General features: G+C 33.4%; 1 protein-coding gene across 1 annotated transcript; it reads right to left on the minus strand.

Moving 5' to 3' along the window:
- Positions 1-1,145: 1,145 nt before the first annotated feature.
- LOC132621073 (pyruvate kinase, cytosolic isozyme-like) lies at positions 1,146-6,648 on the minus strand. The gene is made up of 4 exons (XM_060335207.1): positions 6,494-6,648; positions 5,097-5,364; positions 2,475-2,936; positions 1,146-2,177 (listed from the first exon to the last, which is right to left on the minus strand). Exons 2-4 carry the CDS (start codon positions 5,352-5,354, stop codon positions 1,365-1,367), a joined length of 1,533 nt encoding a protein of 510 aa, XP_060191190.1. The 5' UTR covers positions 5,355-5,364; positions 6,494-6,648; the 3' UTR covers positions 1,146-1,364.
- Positions 6,649-12,029: the final 5,381 nt, after the last annotated feature.

The raw sequence follows: 12,029 nt of genomic DNA on the forward strand, positions 1-12,029 counted from the left end.
TTGAGTGATCATTGGCTGCTGAGAATGAAAGAGAGGGGCAACCACTCCAACAACTCCCCCAACTGTCTGAATTAGAAGCCTCAAATTTAAACTAATGAGATTTTTGCTATTTCATTTCATCTTCTGCCTCATCTAGTCACTAAAACAGTTTCCTCCATATCAAACACATAAGGGACAGTTGAGGCTCAGATCTGTATTGCAGAGAAAGTCTAGCCATGCCATGGCTCCAAGAAACTAGTGCTTTATCTGGGATAGAAATTACCAAATGAAAATGGATTAGAAACACAAAAAGAAACACTGAACAAGGTGAATTTGGCTCTGCCCAAAGAAGATCCTGGGACATCGGAAACACCATAACCCCCCTCCAATCTGTAACAAAGCACTCAAAATAAAAGAAAACCAGATAATCAACGCTGCAAAACTCAAGTAAAAAGATTTGATGCAAACCCAGAAACAAAAGCCTCTTGACTTTTAGACAACTACAATCATTAGCTTACAACAGGGGCAACCATCCTCAGTTAAACTCACCTTATCCATTATTCTTTGAGCTTCACTAGGAAATGCATTGTATTGTTCAATCCAGAAGGCAAAGCGATATTGTCCTAAGAAGTAGGACTTTGATAGAATCCAGCTCGATGTTGCCTCACAATTTGGATTCAATAGAATACTTCTAATTAAGATCAAGTGTAGTATCTACTTCCCAGCACAAAACTTCATCTTATTGCCATCTGTGCTTCTAAGAGAGATTACAGAGAAGAAGCAGAGTTAATACTGCCATGGCTGCAACCGTTGGTTGGCTAACAGGAAAGACCTTCCGACTGGTATTGCCAAGCTAGGCAAGGTACCAACTCTTATCTTTTCCACTCTTCATGTTCATTATGAATAATATTTTTTTTTTTCATTAAACTTTAAAAGAATATTTTCGCACAGATACTGAGAGATAATATAATATTTAAATAGCAACACAAGTATCTTTTTTGTGCAAATCGCCTGAGAGTAGCAGTTCTGCATGCCTAACAGCCTAAGACAAGTAGATGACGAAACATTTCAGCATGGCAATCAGTACCAACAGACTTCTATCCAGTGCCACATGAATTCTGTCCTTTTTCACCTCTGTTTTCCCGAGTACAGCTTAAATGCATTGATAGGCCAAATAGTTGACTCTTATTAAATGCAAGTATCTGAAGTGTCTCTAAGACATGAAATACACTGGTCCTTGGGATTTACCAAGTTGTGGCTAATTGATAATAGAAATACTAGAGACATTATAACATAACCGCTAGAATTAAGCATAATGACCACCAGAAAGAACGGAAATCCACGGTGGCCAGACTGCCTCAAAATAGAAACTTTACACAACACAACTACTTCACTATGCAAATCTTGATAACTGACGCAGCACCAATCCGATGAAGAACCACAACAGAATCACCAAGCTTGCATAGCCCTTTCTCTGTGGCCGATTTCAAGGAAGCTTCCAAGATCACCTCAGTTGATTCAGCATCAGTGGCCTTTGCCGAGCCTTCGGCGAGAAGTGGAATCAAACCCCTATATATCAAGCTATGCCTAGCTGGAGTCTCATCACTGATGGACCAATCAAAAGAATCAGTTGTTAAAACAGGCACAACGACGGACAGAATTGGAACAGCGGGCCTATATTTGGCAACCAGCTTGGCAGTGGTCCCACCACGTGTCAAGACAGCAATGAGTTTTGCTTGAGCCTTGTTAGCAACACGGACAGCTGAAGATGCAAGACTCTCAAGTGGGCTCATGGGTAGTGGGGTAGACCTTATCATCTCCTTGAAGATAGCCCCATAGTCAAGCGAAGACTCTGCCTCAATACAAATTCGTGCCATGATTTTTACTGCCAGCTCTGGATAAGCCCCAGCTGCACTCTCCCCACTGAGCATAACACAATCAGTACCATCCAGGACGGCATTAGCCACATCAGTCGCCTCGGCACGAGTAGGCCGTGGAGACTTGATCATTGACTCAAGCATCTGAGTCGCAGTCACCACAGGCTTGCCAACAAGATTACATTTGTATATCATCATTTTCTGGGCCAAGAAAATCTTCTCCACTGGGATTTCCATTCCAAGATCACCTCGAGCAACCATAAAAGAATCTGTCTCACGAAGGATTTCATCAAAGTTGACAACTCCCTCTTGATTCTCAACCTTCAACCCAAACCCAAAAAAAAAAAAAAAAAAAAAAAAGAATCACTATGTGATATACATTCGACGAGCATTTGCCTACCCTTGTTGAACAAAACCAGCATACCAAAACATTCCACGCCCATTCCCAGCAAGCAAGCACATGTGTGTGCGCGCACACAAAAGAAATCAAAATAAAACAGACTTTCAAGCCAAAAAAATTACAAGGAGAATAGTCCAATGTAAAGATCGTCTTCAAGGGAGATGATTATAAAATACTATTAGACAAATCAACCAAACTGCAGAAAGAAGCTTATGTACCTTTGACATTAATTGTATGCGCTTGGCATGTGGGCCAAGAACCTTGCGAACATTGACAAGGTCAGAGCCCTTGCGCACAAATGAAAGAGCAATCATGTCAATATTGTTGGGAACACCCCAATCCAGGATATCTTCCTTGTCCTTCTCCGTAAGAGTTGGGAGATCTACAACTACACCTGGAAGGTTTACATTCTTTCTCTCACCTAAAGTGGCAGTATTCTCGCAGCGGCATCTCACTGTTCCAGCAGCTGGATCACATGACAAAACAGTAAGGGTTATGGTACCATCTGCACACAAGATGGTGTTGCCAGCCTTCAAGTCTACTGCCAACTTCTGGTAGCTCATCGCAATCAATTTTTCATCTCCTTTTATGGTATAGTCAGTGGTTACAGTGATCTCTTGCCCTTCCTTTAGCAGAATAGCTTTTCCATCCTTCAAGAAACCAGTACGAATTTCTGGTCCCTGCAAAGTATGTACACAGTTCACTGTTTAAGCAACAAGTCCGTGATATAGCACAGTACATGGAGAAAGAAGTGAAAGTTTCAACTCAGATTTGTTTATATATCATTACTTCTAATCCAGTACAATGACTATTAAGAACCAGAAACAAGTAGCTGTCCATACCTTATAATAAATGGGAACTGATATGACAAAGGTGAAGATAAAAATTACATAATCCCACAAATAGAATATTTCTAGGTGAACTTCTCATTTCAAATATTCATTTAAGATAAGATGTATCCTCCCTGGACAAAAGCAAGAGCAAAGGATGCACGCGACCACGACGACAACTGCTACTATGCTCAATCTCAAACAGAAGTTGGAATCAACCATTTATATCAAAAGCGAGAGCAAGGTGTACCCGGTCGCTTATTACTGAAGTGATCACTCAAAACGAAAAAGCGCAAATCATGGAAAGCAACAGGTGAGCGCGTCGGTGCAATTTATTTCCTTATTTAAAGGCATAACTAACCAAAAAGGATGAAAGAAGAAATAACTTACAACACATGCATCTGGACAATTTGTTTCCAAGCTACTGCAAATTCAACCCCTATTTAAAGGGGGAAAATTTACAAAACATGGAACGAAGCGCAGAGTTGGATTCGCAGCTACTCTAGAAGATCAAGTTGCATTCTGCAATCACTTCCAGGTAACTCCTCCTCCTCATGAAGCAGTTCGACTTTACTGAGGGGTCACCCAAAATGAAAAAGCGCAAATCATGCAAAGAGACGAGCAAGCACATCGATGCAATTCTTTTCCTTCTTTAAATACATGATTTACCACAAAATGCCCAAAAAAAAAGGAATAAAACACATACCCACAGTGTATCTCCCAGCTACTCCAAAATTCTTTCCTTATTTAAAGAGGCAACAAAAAACAGAGGAACTTACTTACAAAATATGGCACAAGCGGCAAAGTTGGACAGGCAACTATCTACTATCTAGAAGATCAAGTTGCATTCGGCAATGACTTCCAGGTAACTCCACCTTTTATGAAGTAGACTTGGGTCTACCTGTTTTTTTTTTTTTTTTTCTTTGTTCTTTTGGCTCAAAGTTCTTTTTGTTTTTCTCGTTTCCGAAGCAACACCATCTTTGCTATTTTAATACCATCTCTAAATGTTGTCGCTGTTCTGTTGGATGTAATTTAGTGTCATCTCATTTGTTCTATTATTGGTTAATTAGTAATTACTTCTTATCAGAATATTATAGCATTATGCAAAGTCCTGCTATTAAAATGCTATTATCACAGGAATCTGCAATATTTTTATTAACAAATTAGTGATCTGAAGTTGGTCAACTAAGCAAAGACTAATGTCCATATTTGTTTTTTATTATTGCTCTCTGACAAAGTGATGTAGACAAATATATTAAATTGAGTGGCCGTCACTTTCTGTTGCTGGGAATCGATCACAGAATGCATGCAGTAAACACGTCCGAATGACAATTGTACAGAAGTGAACTAACAGAAAATTGAATCTTTATGTTACTTAACTACTTCTTTACTGAACTTAACAACGATGAGAAATACAAAAAAGAACACACAGTCCAGACCACTATACAGAAGTGAAATAACATCACATTGACTCTATTTTACCTGGTAACTAGTTCGTTAATGAACTTCTCACACAATGAGAATTACATCTATCACCATTTAGTAACACCGTATCCAGAAGATTTCAATTTACATATTTATCTGTAAAGTGATGTTGCTTATCTTTTGAAATATATTGCTTGGTGTTTAAGTATTTCTTTTATGCTTAGAGGAAAGATCACTTAAATAACTATGTTTATATGTTCTAAAAAGGAAGTAAATCACTACCTAATTACAATAGGAGTAAACTAAGACACGTACTATGTTTACATATATTCTAGAATATTCACAAGGATTCCAATAAGGTTAATATTGCTTATCCATAAACTAGATCTCCTGGAAGCCCTTACTGAACAACGCTATCAAGAGGAACAAGGACAACTGCGAGATTGAAGAACTTCTCTTCTAGGGCAATTAGCCAGTGATCAGTTTCACTCGTATCTAGTACCCATTTGTGAAGATACTGATAGAAGCACAAATAAGAACATGAGAAATTGCAAAAGAACGAAAATATATGCTTCACATTCAAACCTTTGTATCAAGCATGAGAGCACACAGGATCTGAGTATTATGCATAGCAATTTTCAGATTGTTCAAGGTCTCCTGATGGTACTCGTGTGTCCCATGGGAAAAGTTAAACCTGGCAACATTCATTCCGGCACGAAGAAGCTTCTCTAGCATTGGCACTGACCGAGATGCAGGCCCTAAAGTGCATACAATCTTTGTCTTAGGGATACGGCCATCATGTGGGAGCTCCTTCAAAATTCCGTCAATATCAATGTTGGACATTTTCTTCTGTCTGTTGAAAAAATGAAAAGTCACTCTCTTTTCAGGAGCAAATACAAGTAGCTAATTACCTCCACGAATTATCCATAGAGTAGAGTACTAAGACAGAACACAGCTATTACCTGAATTGCCTTATACATTCCCTAGAACTGTAAATGAGAAGACGTCCATAGTCCACTATCTTTGAACTTTTGCTCAAAATAATCCTATATCTTTCATGCACTCATGCAGAGCTCTACTAGTCCATATTCTTTAATAAAGTAATGCAGTTTTAGTCCCAACGGAGAGAACCTCACTTGAGGTCTTATCATGTTGTCATCAGTGTTAGAACAAGAGCTTGTCAAGGATACTGTGTTGACCAGCTGGTTAAACTTGTTATGCCAGAAAGTGGCTTTGTATATGGTGGGGAAGTATCAAGTTTTTAAACTGGATATGAATAGGCAAATAGGGTAGTCAGCTTATCTACCTTACTTTCTGTCTTTTTGGTCTCTTGCTCTAAGGATTTCAACTCCCTAGCATGATTATAGAACCTTCATTATGAGTCTGCTATTTTTTTTTCCAACTCACTCCTAATATGTATTTCATTCATTGAGGGGATATGTATAGTATATATGGCATGCAAAATCTTGTCCGAATCATTTACGATTATTCCTCACGATTCTTCTTGCTTTTGTAAAAGCATTTGTATGGGCATCAAATTCCACTAATGGTCACAAATAGCCATCTTTTCTACTTTAATTTCCTCAATTTTAGTGCATACTTTTTCACAGATGGACGGACTGAAACTTCCCTTTTCATAAGGATCAAGAGATACCAAAATCAAAATGAAAATAAACTATTTATTGGATGCAGTTAGAATTATGTCACAGTTTTTATATAGTTGTTTCATCTTAGTTTCATTTTTGCTGATTTAGGATTGTGACTAAAACTGCACCACTAAGTGTGAAAGATATAGGATTATTTTGAGCCCAAGTCCAAAGATAGTGGGCCTTTTTCTCTCAACTGTAAATCTAAATTTTTAATATGCTAAACTTGGGTAAAAAAGTTGCTAAGAGAAATCTCAGAGTAAGCCAAACGAGCAATAACTAAACGAGCAATAACTAGAATGGAAGTGTAAGAAGCAAGAAGAGAAGCGGACTCACCGAAGCTAAAGTTGAACTTCACCCTTTCTCCACAATACTACTGTCCTGCTATATTAATCTTTAATCTTATCACTACAGCAAGGGATAAAGTAGGGACACCACCTCTTCTTTTCGCTCCCTCAGTTATTGATATATTATAATTTTAGCCCCTCTGCTAAGTTAACTAGATGATGAAAGTCTGTGCCAGCCTAACACAAAAAATTGCATCATATTTTTTTTCAGTTTGTCTAAAAAAAAATGATATATTTTTATGTTTAGAAATCATTTAACTTGAAACTTCAAGTTTCAAAAATCTTTCCTTTCTTTTTTAAACTTCGTGCCTAATCAAACTATCTCACATGAATTAGAATAGAGAGAATACCTTTTAGTAATATAATTATGGAATTTTTATTATAGAAAGTATTATAATTCAATTAATTGAAAATATCAATAAATTATTTTATTTAGTCCGCTTCTTCTATATATGACTTTCCTAGTTTGGTTCTCCAATTGAAAGATTTGAAATACACCTTCTCCTATCGAGTTTCGTGTCATTATCTCTTTCTACTCAACAATACTAAAAAGCGCTTTCATGTGTTAGCATCTGCTGTAGACTTATAGTCTTAATTTTTTAAGTATAGACCAACTTCATCATTTTAAGAAAATATGTGTATACGTTTCTTGACCGTTTATAATTCATCTTCTTGATGTTATTCCTCATTATTTGTGTGAGACGTATGTTTCTAAAATTAGTCTATTTTTATCCTTACCCAAAGGTATAAGTTTTAAATCCTTTGGTTTTATGATTTCTTTAGTGGCTTTTATGTTCAATATAAATCGCTATTTTTTTTCCTGAATTTCTCTTCTTTAAATTTTCTCTAAGCGTACCTTTGTCATTTTCTGAACTTATTATCATTATTTAAATATCCTATTTTTTTATAGAAATTATTATAATTCAATTAATTAAAAATATCAATAAATTATTCTACTTAGTGCGCTTTTTCCATATATGACTTTCCTAGTTTGGTTCTCCAATCGAAAGATTTGAAATACACCTTCTCCTACCGACTTTCATGTCATCATCTCTTTCTACTCAACAACACTGAAAAACGTTTTCATGCATTAGCATAGGTTGTGGTCTTAAATTTTTAAGTATAGACCAACTTCATCATTTTAAGAAAATATGTGTATATGTTTCTTGACCGTTTATATTTCGTCTTCTTGATATTATTCCTTATTATTTGTGTGAGACTTGTGTGTCTAAAATTAGTGCATTTTTATCCTTACCCAAAGGTATAAGTTTTAAATCTTTTGGTTTTATGACTTCTTTAGCGGTTTTGTGTACAATTTAAATCCTTATTTCTTTTTTCCCGAATTTTTCTTCTTTAAATTTTCTCTAAGCGTACCTTTACCACTTTCTGGACTTATTATCATTATTTAAATGTCCTTTTTTTTGCAATTGTTTCCTACTTCTTCACGTAAACTCCATCTTCATTTTTTTATTTTAATTAACTATTATAGAAGAGTGGGTGGACGACGATCCCATGCTCAACTCACTCTTCTATAATAGTAAAAAATAGGTTCACTATTTAACTTTCATTTACACTACCGTGTAATTACTACCCTAGTAATTAAGGGTGGACGTTCGGGCTATGGGATTGGATATGAAATTTTTGATCTGGATATTCGATTTTCGAATTGAAGAAATTACAACCCAAATCCAATCCAAATAAGTTCAGATTGGATTGGATATTTTAAGTTCGGTTTCGAATTATTCGGTTTGGATATTTTGGATTTTTAGATTTGACTCTTGAGACTTGAGGCAAATTTATTAGGAACGAAATTCATGTGTTAGTTCCACAGAGGTAAATCTAAATCTTAGTAGCTCAGTAAAAAAAGTCTTCTAGTTCAAATTAGGATTAACAAATCCAAGTCATGTCCAGCATAGTAAATCCATGCCAAATAAAAGCATTCTGAAAAAGTGAAAATGAACAAAATAAAATCTAAGTAGTCATCTGGAAAAATGACAAAGAACTCTGTCGTGGGTGACACTAACATGAGATTTTGAGACTTGAGTATGTTATATTTAATTTAGTAAAGAATTGTATATTGGACTTAATATTTTAATGGGTAGAGCCTTAGGTACTAATCTATTGGACCTTTAGAAACTAGACTTATTAGTACTGGGCACATATGATACAGGTAGGGCTAGATATAAAGTATAAAAAATTTGGATTTTCGGATATCCAAAAATCCGTAATACTAAATTCATATCCAATCCGAAATCCATAATTTTTTTTAAAAAAATCTGAAGTCCAATCCATAATTCAAATATCCAAACCAAATATTTAAAAAATTTGAATTTCAGATTGACCCAAACTGTGTCCACCCCAACTAGTAATTACACCAATTCCAATTACTAGGTGGCTTTGAAATGTGTGAATTTAATCTTTAGACCTAATAAATAAATGTTAACTATTACACCATCCATTATAAAATACTTATCAGTTTTCGATTTTCGAGATTTAAACTACACTAACTTTAACAAAATGTTGAGATATATTTTCTCACCATATTGATATAAGAAAGAATTACAATTTATAATACTTTTCGTATAGATTTCGAATATTAAATTAATTCAATCTAATTTAATTATGAAGATTATCAAATTAACTCCCATAAAAAGGAAAGTGACAATTACTTTGGAAACGGAGGAAGTATTTTATAACTACCAAACTGACCATGAAGACTCAGATTTTAGGTCAAAGGTTAAAGTAAAATGAATGAAAAATGAGTAAAGATAAAAAAAATAAAAAAAAAATAAAAATAAAAAAAAAGTGTAGACTTTTCAAGGTTGGGTGCTTCCTCTTCTCTCTTTTTTTTTTTTTAATTCATCTCACAAGTTCTCGCTTTTCAACCTTAAACGTTGGTTAATAATATATATATATTTTCCAAATTAATAATATTTTAATTAATTATAAAAATTAAACGTAAATGCTTTTTTGTGAGAACATCATGGATTGGATGTTTAACAAAAAAATTAATATTTATAAATATAACGTCATAACATTATTTAAATGTTTGACCAAAAATAATTACTATAAGTGAAAAATAAACAACATGTAATGAGAAATAACAAGTCAATAGTATTAATACAAATAAAATAAAATATAAAATATAATCTAAATTCAAAATCCAAAAGAAAAATTTTAACATGGCACTCTTATGTCAAATTTCAGCATTACATAAGTAAGTTCTAACGTAACTTAAGTAAATATATAATTTAAAAGAAAGGGAAAGTAAAAGTCTATAACCTCATTCACAACGAAATTCTACTGTAATAACGTCACTCATTATATGTCAAGTTTGTTAATGACTCACTCTTTCTAATATTAAGAGATGTAGTTTTAAAAAATTAAAATAATAACACAATTATGCTAAATGAATAAAAAAAAATACGAGCAATTATATGGGACCACAAGAAGTAAAGGTTGGGAATGAGAACAGAAGAAATGAAAGATAAATAATATAAAAATAAAAATATATTTTAAAATAGAAATAATTAAAAATAAAAAATAAAAAATAAATTAAAATAATAGAAATAAAAAAAAATTAAAATTAAACAAAAAAGAAAGAAAATAAAAATAACCCTGTCATTACAGGACATAATTACACCCAATTCTCAACTCCCTTGAAAATTGGAAAATGTAATTACATCCTCTCAATTACATACACCCAATTCTCACCTAACCAAGTAATTATTTGGTCAGACAAACAGGGGCAATTTGCACGATTGTCCTTATTCGGGGGGTGGTCTTTAATTTTTGACCTTCTGTAAAAACCCCTTGGTTCCGGGTTCAAACTCCCACTCAATCAAAAATTTAAAAAATATTCGCAAGACAGAGTTTTGCTACCTTTCAGCAGAGTTTCAAACTTTATCTTAAGGTTGAGTTTGATTGCAAACTGTACCTGATCAGACATAGTTTGACTACAAACTCTACTTAAGGCAGAGTTTTGCCTTCAGACATAAGACAAAACTCTGCCTTAAAGAAAAGGTTTGCATTAAGACAATTTTTTTTGTAAAATTTACTTGGCATAGGTTCCATTATTACCTATTTATGGAACATAACTAAACTTTTCAATAATTATATTTAGTAGCTAAAATATATCATATTTACTTCACATAGCTACCATGTTTTTACCACTCATCTGATAACTTCCCACTCCCCTAAATTTAAGCAAAAAAAAAACGTGTCTCTCTCCTACATCCTAAATACACGCCATTATTCACCATATCCATTACTTTCCTCCAATTTCAAATCAGTTTTTCAATTATTCAACTTCTTTTTTTATCTCTAATTAACTACTCATTGATTTCTCTCACGTTTCAAATCTAATTCCCAAAATAAAGTAAGATTCTATACAGATTTTTATTTTTTACCGTGTATTTAACCTATATTTTTGGGTGTTTTTTTTTTGGACCTATGTTGAACAATAGCATAGTTGGTTGTGACTTTTGTTGCTGTTTTTTCATTTTGGACATATTGTTTCATGTGCAGTAATCTTTTTTAGGATGATTAATATTGAACACCACCTTATGATTTTTATATTGTTGTTTCTTTCAAGTATGTTATTTTTTCAATGCATAAATAACATTTTTCATTATCTGTGACATGTATTCATTTATCAAAGTAGTATATATAACCATTTAAATACAGTCGATATATACAGAAAATATAACTCAGATATATTCCATAAGTCCATTTTTAAAATTACAGTTTGTTACAAAATTTAAAATTTCATCTAAATACACTTCAAATATATGTAAAATATATATCAAATATAGTTAACAGTAAACCAGAATAAGTATTATATACCAGATCAGACAAAATGCAACTAAAATATAGCCAAAATATATACGAAAATACAACTATTAAATCATACAACGAAATACAACTATTAGCCAAAATGTTCACTGGTTTGATATTGTTATTTTTCAAAGGTTTTTCAACCTTTTTATTTTTGGTTAAAAATATGATTGTAATGTTTGAATTCAATTTTTTTTGAATTTGTTAGCTGTTTGAATGAGATATGGAATCAGATATGGAATGGGAGGATATTTGCGTGAATCAGGGAACAATATAACTGATTCTAATTAAAATTGAAACAAATTTTGTTCATAAATATAGCACTGTCAATTAGACTCGCGTCTGTATTTCCGCTATATTTATGCTATATTTTGATATACCCGACTACTAGATAAATATAGAGTCATCTAGTTACGAATTGTAAATATAGAATATGTAGTTATAAGTTGTTAGAAAGAGTTAAAAGGTAGTTGTTTGTGAAAATTTTACTTTTTTTTTACTCAGTTGCAATTTTGCAGAACTCTGCCTTAAAGCCTAACTTTTGCTATAAAACTCTGTCTTATGATTTTTTTATTAAACTGAAATTCGAATTCCAAATCTCATAATATTAGGCGAAGGATAAAAATTAAAGACACTCGGCTTTGAAGGGCACTCCGCACACAAAAATGAACAAAGAGGCCAAAAAGTGT

This window comes from Lycium barbarum, chromosome 12 (assembly GCF_019175385.1).
Source record: "Lycium barbarum isolate Lr01 chromosome 12, ASM1917538v2, whole genome shotgun sequence".
Lineage (NCBI taxonomy): Eukaryota > Viridiplantae > Streptophyta > Magnoliopsida > Solanales > Solanaceae > Lycium > Lycium barbarum.

Bases quoted from the DNA above. Each gene is read 5' to 3' on its own strand.
- LOC132621073 (XM_060335207.1), bottom strand. From the start codon at position 5,354: ATGTCCAACATTGATATTGACGGAATTTTGAAGGAGCTCCCACATGAT. The intron at 2,937-5,096 runs GTTTGAATGTGA...CATACTTTGCAG, and splicing joins CTCTCATGCTTGATACAAAG to GGACCAGAAATTCGTACTGG. The intron at 2,178-2,474 runs GTACATAAGCTT...TTTGGGTTGAAG, and splicing joins GCATACAATTAATGTCAAAG to GTTGAGAATCAAGAGGGAGT.